The sequence below is a fragment of the Grammomys surdaster genome, unplaced genomic scaffold, assembly GCF_004785775.1.
Source record: "Grammomys surdaster isolate TR1022 unplaced genomic scaffold, NIH_TR_1.0 125561, whole genome shotgun sequence".
In the NCBI taxonomy this organism is placed as follows: Eukaryota; Metazoa; Chordata; class Mammalia; order Rodentia; family Muridae; genus Grammomys; species Grammomys surdaster.
Genome location: NW_021620408.1, coordinates 543,570 through 556,899, shown reverse-complemented (window position 1 = coordinate 556,899; position 13,330 = coordinate 543,570). Strand labels below are relative to the sequence as shown.

Below are 13,330 nucleotides of genomic sequence, written 5' to 3'. Positions count from 1 at the left end.
TATCTATGTATGTATCTATGTATGTATCTATGTATGTATCTATGTATCTATCTATGTATGTATCTATGTATCTATGTATCTATGTATCTATCTATCTATCTATCTATCTATCTATCTATCTATCTATCTGTTACTTATGCTGGCCAGGTCAAGTCTATCCCTTAACTAGGTGACTTCTTCAATGTAGCCTCTCTCTGTCCCTCTCAATGTGGGTGTGTGCCCTTGCACAAGCATATGCATGCATTTGGATGCACACCACACACACACACACACACACACACACACACACACACACACACACACAGTATCCTTCATGTTTCCTGTTGCCCTGAAAACCAAACCTAGCTTACCTGGACAGCAGGAGTGAGCTCACATCCCCTGATACACCTGCAGAGTGGCCACTTACCCACCCTCTGTCCTCACCTCTGCTCTTCCTGGATGAGGCTGTGTCCCATGGTGAGCCTTTCACTCCCTGTCCCTGGAGCCTGTGTTCTCTTAGGGGAGCTGTAGGGTTGGACCCTCCTACCTGACTGGGGCTCATCCACCTATGCCCACAGCTCCATCCAGGTATGAGCACAAACAGGCTATCTCTGTGACAAGCCTATGCCAGAGCCTCTGGAACCTGTGGGAGGAGTCTCAGTCACTTGGGGACCGCTGTGAGATTTGCATTCCCAGATCTAAAATTCTTAAAAGTTCAAACAGACATGCAGGGCCATACCTTGGAGGCCGCCACACCAAAGGAGGGTGTGGGCAGAGACCCCAAATGCACCTGAGCAGTCCTGCTTGAGCTGAAGGATGAGTTAAGAGTCCCCTTAAGACATTGCCTAGAGACAGCTGTCTGAGATTTTTAAAAGCTCATTCAAATTGTATGCAGCCCCGCTAACGCTCATAAAAACACTTTATAGCTGACCGGGCCATTTGCCGAGGCTATTTTTAACTTTCTCGTTATTAACTTCTCTAAGAGGTAAAGCGCCTCACCCAAAGCCACGGGCAGAACTTCCAACACTGAAGCAACACAGCTGGATTCAAACTCAGGCTCTGTCTCCGACGTCCTTCTTGGGATCTCTTGTGGGGAGTGTGAGATGTGTCCCCACCAGGGCACGGGCCATGCCTGACCTCACTCTGCCTCTGTGTCCCTCCCAGTGCTGCATTGACAACTTTGAAGAGATTGTCAAGCTGCTGCTTTCCCACGGTGCGAACGTGAACGCCAAGGACAACGAGCTGTGGACGCCCTTGCACGCGGCAGCCACGTGCGGCCACATCAACCTGGTGAAGATCCTCGTTCAGTAGTACGTGCCCACCTCTCCCTGGGGCAGCCTGTGTGCCCGTCCACAACAGCATCTTCCATGAGCATTAGTCCTCCTCCTTGCCTTCCTTCCTGCTCTTCCATCCCCCCCTCCTTCTCCTCCCTGACCAACACTTTTCCTCGCTCCATCTTCCTTCCCCAAATTCCCCTTCTCTCTATCTCTGTCCTTACTGCTTTCTCTTTCTCTCCATCACTCCTGACTTCTCCATCTTTTCTATGCTTTCTCTTTCTTTACAACTTTTACTCTTTTTTACAGTTTTTGTGCCGCACTCTGCACTTCTGGCCATGTTAAGGGGTACAGCCCATGCTGTCCCCCTTGTTAAGAACTGTCACCACCATCCATCTCTGAAACTTGCTTCACCTTGCTCAGTCCACAACTATTGACCAGGACGACTCCTCCCGCCCCCGTCTATGGCCTTCCTGTCCTCACCTACCTCCAATCCCCCAGACTACTGTTCTCTTTGCCCTCTTCTCTCTCTGCACCAGCAGCTCACTTAAGTGCAAGCAATGTGTATCTTTGCATGACTGGGTTATTTCACTTAGCACAATGTCCTCAAGGTTCGTCCATGTTAAAGAGGGCTCCGAGACAGACTGTGTATCCATTTGTCCATTGATGGACACTGGTTGCTGTGACACTTTGGCTGCAGTGCACAGTGGTGCCGTGAACAAGACTTGGCTTCCCATTCATTTGGAAATATACCCAGATGTGGAATTGCTAGGCTCTGTGATAACCATTTTTAATTTTTAAAGGGATTTGTCTTTTTTTTAAAGATTTATTATTTATTGTATGTATGTGAATACACTGTAGCTGTCTTCAGACACACCAGAAGAGGGCATCAGAATGCATTACAGATGGTAGTGAGGCACCATGTGGTTGCTGGGAATTGAACTCAGGACCTCTGGAAGAGTAGTCAGTGATCTTAACCTCTGAGCCATCTCTCCAGCCCTAAAGGGATTTTTCTATTGTCTTCCTAGTTCCCTGTTTTACATCCTGAACAACAGATCCTGTGCCAGGCACTGGGCACATGGTCCAAGAAAGCAAGGCCGGTGGGTGGGGTCCTAGAGACTGATAGCATCTGAGTTCAGGGATGGGGGTTGGAGAGCAGATGACTATTTGAACAGGTCTTGTCATAGCATCAGAGACCCATCAATGCCTCCCAGGAGGTCCCTAGGGTAAGGGGAAATAGCAGCTTCATGTACTTTTCTATTGATCTGTATTGGAACCACCTGAGGCACGAGTGTAAAATACACATTCCTGGGCCTCCTGGCTTCTTTCAGGGTGGTGGAGAAAACCCATGGAGCTGCATATCATGTTCACAGCTACCCAGGAATTTCTGACATAGAGTGCAGCCACACTTGGGTACCACTCTCATCTCCAAGGCTGGGATAAATACTCTGTCAGAACACAACTTAGGGGAGAAAAGATCTATGCAGTGGCCTACAGTTCCAGGTTACAGTCCTTCCTTGTGGGAAATGAAGGCAGGGACTTAAAGCAGCTAGTCACAACGCTCAGAGGCAGAAAGAAATGATCGCACTGATTGTTTAGCACTCTCAGAATTCTCTGCTCATACACAGGGCCAGGGCCCAAAACTCAGGAATGATGCCGCTTACTCTTGGGCTGAGTCTTCCAATGTCACTAAAAGTAATCAAGACAATCCTTCACAGACATGCCCACAGGCCAACCTGATCTAGACCAGGCTTCATTGAGACCCTCTTCTCAGGCAGATTCTAGGTCACGTCAGATTACCCATCATAAGTGCCATTAGCCTGAAGGGGCAGCTCTTCCAAGGGTGCCCCAAGCTCTGTTCTGGCCATGTCTTGGTCAGCTTTTTGGGTAAAGGATTCAAAGAGGAGGTATATGCAGTCTGGTGAACTTTGGCATGGAACATGGAATAACACATGGTATAGAACATAGAACATGGCTGACCTGTGAGAGACCTGGGTTTACATCTTGACCCTGTCATATAAGTTGTGTGGCCTGAGACATGTGGTTGAGCCTTTCTGATTCATTGTCTGCTCTCGAGTAGGTGAGCCACACAGTAGTGCCCCTTGGGGACACTTGTCACCATAACGTGTGCAAGGGACTTACATCTAGCCTGTTTTCAAGAGGTAGTGGGTGAGAGGTCCTGTTCCTTTTTTATATAACTTCTATTAGTGTTACCAAAGAGGGCTTTGTCATCTGTCTGGAAGTACCTTTCTGCTGATGGAGCTCATCTGAGACCTTGGTCCTTTCCTGCTGGGACCCTGGGATTCGGAAACACTGCATTCCCAAGATATGTGGTGGGAAGGGCATCACTCAGCAGGGATACATCTCAGTGGGGTCATGGCTGCTGGGGAGTGTGGTGGGGCTGTGGATGAGAAGTCAGGTCAACCCAGACAGCCCTTCTTGTCTCTCACTCTGACCCTTTCTCTGCAGTGGGGCTGACTTACTTGCTGTCAACTCTGATGGAAACATGCCATATGACCTCTGCGAGGACGAGCCCACCCTGGATGTCATCGAGACCTGCATGGCGTACCAAGGCAAGCGGGAGCAGTATGTTATAACATGGGCATAGTGCGGTACTGCAGTGAACGTGGTTCCAGCGGATGGGAACAGAACAGTAGCTGGCACTGTACCTGCCAGCCTCGTGCTCAGCTCCCAATAACTGGGACAGGTCCTTGTTATTATTGTCATCTGAATGGTTAAAAGACAGGGGCATGAAAGGACCTTGGAACACATGCCACGCAGAGGGAGGTATTGTTCTCCCTGTCACCCACACACGCGGGCGGCCTCAGCTGGCCTCCTCTCCTGTTTGTCAGCTGTGACAATCAATTCAGTCAACACGCGCCATAAAGATGTGTCCCCATTTGGGAACATGGGGAGAAGTCAAGAACATTTGGGGGTGCTACTCAGTGCCAGGCACCAAGCTGGCTGCCAGGGACCCAGATAAACAAGATGTGGGCTGTTCTTGGCTCACCGTGAGCTTTAGAGGGAAGTGCATGTAACAGTGATACCTGCCAGTCCCAGCTCCCTACATGCATGCCTGTGAAGCGCCCTCCCATACAAAAGGTCTTAAATCCAGACCTGTGGCTGTGGCCCGAGGTCCTGCCTGGTTCTCTTCTCAGTGTTCTGCCCAGATCTCCGTGGTCGCTATCAACTTGGCTTCCTTACTCTCTGGCACCTGCATTCCCCCATTAATTTCCTGTAGAAAGTTTTAAAATAGCTTTTGTGCCCACCTAGTGAAACTGTGGACTCCGCAACGAAGTTATAAAGCCATGGGAGTCTAGAAGGAAGTTGACAGGTCTTTCTTTCAACATAGCTACCAAAATATTTTAAAATGTGCTACATAGAAGCCATTGATCCTTTCAAGGGTTGGATGATGTGGTATGAAATTACCCTGAGTTTCTCCTGGCCATAGGCTCATGGGCACTGCTAATTGTTCTAATGATAGGAAATACTAATTTATGTAAATAAATACTAATTTATGTAAAAGTTAGTCAAAATAGGCATGCCACTTATTTTAATCCCTCCAAACTTACAGATTGCCCCCAAATTCTACCCATGGGAACTTGATCCCGTGGTTTATTTTTGTTGTTGTTTTTAATGGGCCATTGTGTTCTCTCCTTAGGGCAGTAGCCACCAGTAACAGGCACACTTTTGTTACCCAGAGATTTGGGCAATAACAGGTCTCTCTCTGGGGCTGGAATGGCTCATACCCATAATCCTAGCAGGTAGGAGGCAGAGGCAGAAAAATTGTCACAAGTCAGAGGCCAGCCTGGGCTACAGAGTGAGACCCTGTCCCAGAAAATGAAAAGCAAAAGTCTTGCTGGGTCCTTCTAGCTCTTCTCCAAGTCTCTATTTGAAATTAGTATTGTCACTGATTTTTCTCATTCTTACAAAAAGGATGTATTATCTATTATGTATGGTGCTGAAAACACAGTGTGCATATGAGAGAAAGGAAGGCGGCAGACCCTTGTCAAAAAGGGTGGCCAGTGGGCACTGGCTGGGGAGGTGACGTAGGTCAGCACCTAAAGAATGAGGCAGAGCAGTGACTGGGGCAACTGGAGGTGATTGGGCAGGTGCTCCAACTTAGCAGGTAGTTCAGTGGGCATGAAGTGAGTGATGTTAATAAGAGCCCTACTAGGTGCCAGGAAGGAATGGGCCTTGCCCTGTGAGGTAACCCATGGTGTTTGTGTTTAACAGACCTGGAGACAAAGATCTTGAGCATATTTGTGCACTGGGTGACTGGCAGACTCCAGGGCAGGAGCTGTGTCCTCCCTGTGTGCTCTTTCCTCTCTGCTTGGGACCCAGCCGCGACACTGTTGAGTAACCTCTCACCTCCTTGCAGGCATCACGCAGGAGAAGATCAATGAGATGCGCGCGGCTCCTGAGCAGAAGATGATCTCAGACATCCACTGCATGATAGCAGCGGGCCAGGACCTCGACTGGATAGATGGCCAGGGTGCCACTCTGGTGAGGGGATGGGCCAGGCGCTGTGGGTTGGGGGCAAGTACCAGAACCAAGACCAGCTAGGGCTGAATTGGGTCTGGCTCCTGGTAAGGTGAAATCCTATACACTTGAGACCTTGGTCTCCTCCAGTCCCCCACCCCGTTGCTTCTGGAATATAGAAGATTAAGGCTCATGGTCCAGCCTTTCTCCTGGGGCTGGGCGTCAGGAGCTCTGTGGCTTGTCTCTGATGTCTCCTTCTCTGGTTTGTTCTGTCTTCACCTGTGTCTAGCTTGTTCTCTCTCTCTGCAACCTGTCTCTGTTCAACCTTCCTTTCTGCATTGCTCTCTTAAGTAGCCTCTCTTTCCTCTCTGTTCTTGTGAGAGCTGGGCATATCCTATTCTGTCAAATCTTTCTCTGATTCATCACTTTGTCTGCCACTCAATTCGGCATCACCTTCAAGCATGGGTGCGTATTTCTACAAACTTACTTTACCTTCATTGTTTGGGATTAAATGTCTATACTAAGGGCTGAGTCACACCACAACTCAAAATAGGTCTTTGCAGAAAACAACACAATCGCAGGGTTCACAGTGTGATCAAATATCCTGCAACACTGGAGGTAATAGCGTCTTCCTCACAGGACAGCTGAGAGGACTGAGTGACAGTAGGCAGGCGTTGAGCACAATCTGAAAACTCGGTATATACTGATAACAATTTCCCTCCTATCTCTGTTTCTGTCTCTGTATCTCTTCATGTTTGTTAGGCAAATGCTATACTTTATCTCCAGACCTTATTTATTCATTTTTGAGATAGAATCTTGCTGTGCAGCCCAATCTGACAATGAGCCCAGGATCCTTCTGCCTCTGCCTTCCAAGTGATGGGACTCTAGGCAAGCGTCACTGTGCTGGCTCCAGCAACCCTCCTCCTCGTTAGCAGTATCCCTAGATGAATCATACTTTTTATTTCCTGGCTAAGTACCTGCTGTGACCCTGTGCTCTGAGGTATCTGGCTGGCCAGCAGGTTCTATTCTCCACAATAGGCAAGCATCAGACATATAAATTAGACATCGCACCATAGATTTATTCTGAAAATTAAAAAAGAAAAGCCAGCCCTTATCAGGACCTCAGAGCAACCTCCTCATGGAGGAAACATGTGACCATCAGGGCCACATCCTATCCTAAGCTATGACTTAGATGTCCCAGTGACTTTCATCACAGAACCCCAAACCCTTCCCATCCTCTTCCCATCATTCCCAGTCTTCAGCTGGCCTCTCCAGACTGTCACTTCTGTCCCTCTCTGTGGCTGAACAGTAGTTTCTCTTTGTCCCACCTCCTTCTCCCTCCTACCCTCATTCTCAGGACATACCCTGTTCCATGCTTGCCACCTAGTGCTAAGCACTTTCCTTTTTGAGGGATGGAACAACTGGAACAACTGAGTTCTGCTGGGGACAGCCATGACAGGCAGCCTTGAGTGGTGCTGAACAGAAGAGTTAAGGCCTCAACCTCAGTGGTGGCTCATGCCCATAATCCCAGTATTTGTACAAGCTGAGGCAAAATTGTTGCAAGATGAAACTATGTCAGGCTACAGAATAAGACCTTTTCTCATTAACTAACTAAATGAATGTATGAATGAATTAGTTGGGACCTCAGCATAGGCAGTGTGAGTCTTCCCGTTACAGGTATCGGTGACCTATTGCTGCATACACGATCCCTACAGGTTAGACTCTTTATAATAACATGTAGCAGTAAATATTTAAAGTCCACTCTAAGCTCCTGGCGGGTGCATGCGCAGCTCAGCACACGCCCAAGAGCTCTGGATTCACAAATAAAGGATAATGCATTTGCAACGTTTATATTTAATATGCTCTAACTAGCTGGATGGCTGAGCACTTCCAAACCTCCCCGCGGCTAGCACACACTCCCTCCGGTATTCCTGAGTTAACACTTTCTAAATCTATATTTTATCTCTGCTGCCCTGTTTCCTTCTGGACAGCCCTCCCTTTGCACCTACATTTCAGCCGTTTTACCCTCTTGCTCCTTCATGGCGTGGTCCATCCTACACCCTTCTCATAGCAGACTCTTTTCTTCTCCCTCTCCTGCATTTCTTGCCCAGGAATCCAAAAAGTTCCACCTCTGTCCCCTGCCCAGCCATTGGCTGCTGGCTCTTTATTGACCAGTCGAAAAACCAATTATTGGCAGGGACCCTCAGCTACGTATGAATTCCCATGTAAGCACAAATCAAATCCCCAACATAAACACAACATTTCTGTGCCACAGGGAATTAAAACTGCTTATCTGGGTGACTCTGACCTGGCATTTCCCATGAGGTTGACCAGGGCTGAAGTCACATTTGAAGTTGGTCTCCTTCATGGTGGTTCCCTTGCACAACTGATGTTAGTGTTGGCAACTGGTAGAAGGCCTCAGTTTCTTGCCTCCTTATAATTTCTCCTCAGTGCTATCTGAGGTGGCTGCCTCCTCCCAGATAAATCCAAGAGAGCATAAGGGAGGAGCAGCTTTCATGCCCCAGCCTCAGAAATCATATACTGTTACCACTTTGTAATATTGTCTTGGTTAGAAGCGAGTCACTCAATCTGGTGTACTTTCAAAGGCAGAGCAACCAGATCCCACATATAAAAGAAAGATATGTCAAAGAATAGGTAGGTACATTTTCAAATGACCATTTTGGACCCCTGAGATGCCTTCTTCAGGGCTAAGTCAAGAGCCTGTCTCTCCTCACCCTTCTACTTTATTTCACAATCCCCTGAAACCTTCCTGGCTGGTGTTGCTACCTCATTCTGTCCCATTCTTTGGTCCCACGGATGCTCTGAGGCTTGGGGTGAGAAAGGACACTATGCCTCGGAACGTGGAGTCAGCCCTCTTAGGAACGCTGACTCCTTTCCTCTCTTCCAGCTACACATAGCTGGAGCCAATGGATACCTGCGGGCCGCCGAGCTCCTCCTGGACCACGGAGTGCGTGTGGATGTGAAGGACTGGGATGGCTGGGAGCCTCTGCACGCAGCAGCCTTCTGGGGACAGGTACTTCCCATCCACTGTATAGTAGTCAGGCACAAGATAAAACTGCTGAGACCGAGTCTTTTGGGCTGGCAGTTGGTGAAAGAGCTAGGACCCACTAAGCCAATGAATGGCTACAGTGAATGTGTGGCAGATGAGAAGGCTCAGGGAGTGGGGGGTTGCAGACACACTGGCTGATTGCATCCTAACTGGATGAGAATCAAATCTGTCCAGTAGAAAACCCCCTTGATTTCTGCTTTGCATGGTTTCTCTAGAGTGTTTCCCAGACGTGATTTCAGCCTGTGTGGTCATCCATATACACCTGACAGCTGTGGAATTACAACTGACTTCTCCTGCTGCTTCTCCTCCTTGTAGTAACCCAGACATGCTGGGAAGAGGTGCCAAGCCCATCACTTCTGACAGGGCTCTCTCATGGCTCCAGGGTCCAGGGTCTTCCCTGGAAATCACCTTTCCTCCACCATTCTTTGGGTCACATTCTAAGAGGCCTTGGGTACTCTCTCCAGCTCTTAGACTTCCTGATTCCTTGGTATAGGGAACATGAAATTCTTCCTGTGTTGCAGATGCCAATGGCAGAGCTGTTGGTGTCCCATGGAGCTAGTCTCAGTGCCAGGACATCCATGGATGAGATGCCAATAGGTAAGACAGATGAATACTTTGTATGCACATACTCACCAGTTTTTTGATGGTGAATAGACATTGGTTGAACATGTGGCTGCATAGATAGGTAGGTAGGATGGATGGATGGATGGATGGATGGGTAGGTAGGTAGATGGATGCATAGGGTAGACAGGAAATGTGATGTGGGATACAATAATGGCTGGATGATGGATGTGTAGGTGGATAGATACATAAGCAGACAGGTGGGCTGGGGATGAGCCTATGGACAGATGACCAGGTTAGCCAGTAGATGGACAGATAGACAGAGGGATTCAGTGGATTGACTGGTAAACCCCACCACTCAATGGGGAGTTCTCAGCATTACTTCATTTCCTTCTTGAGGGATCTGCTTGTTTCTCTCAATGCTCAGATCAAGGAGACTTGCTGACTCTCCCAGAGACAATAAAGGGTTTGTGTCCTAGTAAACTTCTCTGTTGCTGTGGTAAACACTGATCAAAAGCAACTTGGGAAGGGAACAGTTGATTTGGCTTACACATCCTCATCACAGTTTGTCACGGAGGAAACTCGAGGCAGGAGCTGATGCAGAGGCCATGGAGTAGCCTGCTTACCGGCTTGTTTCTATGGCTTGTTCCCCCAGCTTTGTTATAGAACCCAGACCCAATCGTACAAGGGTGGCATGGCCCATGGCAGGCTGGCCCCTCCCAGATCAATCATTAATCAAGAAAACGTGCCCATAGACTTGCTCAAAGGGCACTCTGATAGAGACAGTCCCTCAACTCAGATTCTGTCTTCCCAGATACTCCTGGGTTTGTATAAAGCTGACAAAACCTACAAGCTGAGGCCCTCAGTTTTAGCTGGGAACTTCAGGATTTTGGAGCCCAAGTCTCCCATTCTCACATTACTCAAAAGAAATGAGAAGGGGCTGCTTTTCTCTGTGCCTCAGAGGTTCTCAGAGCTTCTGGTGGGTTTGCATTGGTGGCCCCTGGGGTACAGAGCCCCTCCCCTGCCTTCTGCAACTGATTCTTGTACTCCCTCAGACCTGTGTGAAGAGGAGGAATTCAAGGTCCTGCTGTTGGAGCTTAAACACAAACATGATGTGATCATGAAGTCCCAGCTGAGGCACAAGTCGTCCCTGAGCCGGAGAACATCCAGTGCAGGCAGCCGTGGGTGAGTGGTACAGGCAGCCAGGGTCCCCTGCACATGCCTGCCTGTGGCTCCTGGGCACAGCTTCCAGCACCTTCTCTGTCCTCCTCAGGAAGGTGGTGCGTCGAGCCAGCCTGTCAGACAGAACCAACCTATACCGGAAAGAGTATGAGGGAGAGGCCATCTTGTGGCAGCAGCGGAGTGCAGCCGAGGACCAGCGTACTTCCACCTACAATGGAGACATCAGGGAGACCAGGACAGACCAGGAGAACAAGGACCCGGTGAGGGACCTCCTGCCTGGTCTCAGAGTTGGCCATTGCCTTGGGAAGAGAACAGGGTCCAGATTGGTCCTACTTCCTCTTCCGGGAAGCATCAGAAAGGAAATAGCTGGGCAGTGCCCTTAAGCAGTTAGCTTCCGTCTAATGGTGGTGGCTAATGTTAAGCAGTGACCCTTGGGTACATTAGTTAGAGCTGACATCTTTTCACATGCGATGACCTCATAAGTGGCAGAGACAGAGAGACTTCCCTAGGCCTGGTTGTTCCCCAGTAGATCTGGTTTTGAGTTCTCCAGAAGAGAGGTTTGACAGAAGAGTTACCCTAGGAGCTAAGGGTTGAAACCTTCTTTTCCTGGGAAAAGGTTTGAGAATGGTGTTTCTCAAGATGCTATCTGGTTGAAGGAGGTTTTATCAAAAATGTAGGAGGGCTCTGGGACAGTCTCTGAGAAGCTGCTCCGGCAGCAGCCAGGGGTCCTGGACTCTAGGCTTTCGGAAGATGGTGTGATCTCCTTCAGCTGTGGTATCGGAGGTCAAGTTGGGGGCTTAAAATGGTAGACACTCATGGGTCTGAAGTCTAGAAGTCTAAAACAAAGATTCTGACAGGGTTGGTTCCTTTTGGTGCTTCCGAATGGGAAGTCTGTGCCAATGCCCTCTTCCAGCTTCTGGTGGCTTGGGTGTCCCTTTACCTCTAGTGTGGCTTTAATTTCTGTCTCTGTCTTCACAAGCCTTCTTCTGTGTGTGAGCACATGCATCTCTCTCTGTCTCTCTCTCTCTCTCTCTCTCTCTCTCTCTCTCTCTCTCTCTCTCTGTGTGTGTGTGTAGTGTAGTGTATTACAGGTGTATGCATATATACATGTGTGCTCATGCCTGTGGAGAGGCCACAGGTATACCCTACCTCACTCTCCACCATTTCTTTTGAGATTGGGTCTCTCACTGAACTTGATGCTCACTGATGAGCTAGACTGGCTGGCCAGTGAGCTCCAGAGGTCCCCTGTCTCTGCCACTTCAGTTACAGGAGCAAATGGCCACATGCAGCTTTTTAGTAGATGCTGGAAGTCCATGAATGATCACACCCAGCTTTTTTGGTAGAAGCTGGGAGTCCAAACTCAGGTCTTAACTCTTAGATAGGAGGCCTTTACCAACCAAGCTATCTTTAAGGCCTCTCCGTTTTCTTATAAGGGCCCCAGTCATCAGATCAGGGTCCATCCAAATCTAGTATAATCTCATTATTTTTTTGAGCCAGATAATTGTTCATTGCCTGTATATGAAGCACTCTCCAGTGACATCCTTGTGCTGATTCTATTTCTTAGTCTCTAACATAACGACATAACTACAGCCAGCCACTTCACAGGGCTTCCCATATGGATCAGTTTTGCACAGGCTTGCCCATCCCCTTAGTTCCTTCTTGTCATCAGCCTTAATTAGGTTGATTCAGTGCTCAGCACAAGTCCCTCCACATACTTACATGTGTAAGCTCATCCCGGTCGACAGGGATGGACGGGGTGGGGGTGGGGGGCTTGCCCAAGGCTTTAGCAGCATCTTGAATCCCACAAGTTGGGGTATCGTGATCCAGAGAAGTCTTCAACACCTTTAGTATTGACATCTGTTACACCTCCAGCCAGGAACTTCTTCCCTGGCTGTGATGATGGATTAGGGATTGACTGAATCTTAAATTCGAAAAGCATCTGCTTCCTAACAGCGGCAGGGGGAAAGCCCTTATCTTAATTTAGTGACAGTTGAAAAGAAAATCGCTGGACTCAGACATTGAGTATGTACGTTTTTTCTCTCTCAATAATAGACCTTGAGATTCGAAGCAGTTTTATGTTTATAGAAAAATCAGTGAGGTGCTTTGGGAGATGTAAAGTGTTTGCCATGTAAACATGAGGACGTGAGTGTGGATCCCAACACACACACTGGGGGAGAGGCCAATCGGGTGTGATGGTGCATGCCTTGGATCCCAGAAGTAAGAAGGTACAGGCAGGTGGATCTCTGTGAGTTCAAGGCCAACCTGGTCTATAGAGTGAGTTACAGGATAGCCAGAGCTTCGTGGTGAGACTCTGGCTCAAAAAAAGGGGAAAAAAAAGTCAGAGTCAATGATATACACGTCTAAAATCCTAGTGCCTGGGAGATGCAGATAGGAGAAGCCCTGGGGCTTTCCGGTCAGTCAGATAGCCGAACTGGTGAGCTTCGGGTTTGGGGAGAGACCTCTGGTCTACACACACACACATACACACACACACATACACACACACACACACACACACACACAGATAGACAGACCAATCTCTGGTCTCAATACATACACATATACATACACATACATATGCACATACATCTACACGCACACACACACACACACACACACACACACATACACACACACATACACACACACATACACACACATACACACACACATACACACACACATACACACACATACACACACACATACACACACACATATACACACACACATACACACATACACACACACACATACACACACACACACACACATACACACA

At 48.4% G+C, this 13,330-nt stretch overlaps 1 protein-coding gene across 2 annotated transcripts in view; it reads left to right on the top strand.

Moving 5' to 3' along the window:
- Ppp1r16b (protein phosphatase 1 regulatory subunit 16B) overlaps positions 1 to 13,330 on the top strand; it is a 93,711-nt gene that overhangs the window by 73,456 nt on the left and 6,925 nt on the right. For both annotated transcript variants that reach the window (XM_028786575.1, XM_028786576.1), the window contains exons 4-10: positions 1,144 to 1,289; positions 3,723 to 3,826; positions 5,635 to 5,759; positions 8,644 to 8,769; positions 9,327 to 9,402; positions 10,422 to 10,551; positions 10,640 to 10,808. In XM_028786575.1, the coding sequence (XP_028642408.1) occupies positions 1,144 to 1,289; positions 3,723 to 3,826; positions 5,635 to 5,759; positions 8,644 to 8,769; positions 9,327 to 9,402; positions 10,422 to 10,551; positions 10,640 to 10,808 (876 nt within the window). The remainder of the gene's footprint in view (positions 1 to 1,143; positions 1,290 to 3,722; positions 3,827 to 5,634; positions 5,760 to 8,643; positions 8,770 to 9,326; positions 9,403 to 10,421; positions 10,552 to 10,639; positions 10,809 to 13,330) is intronic.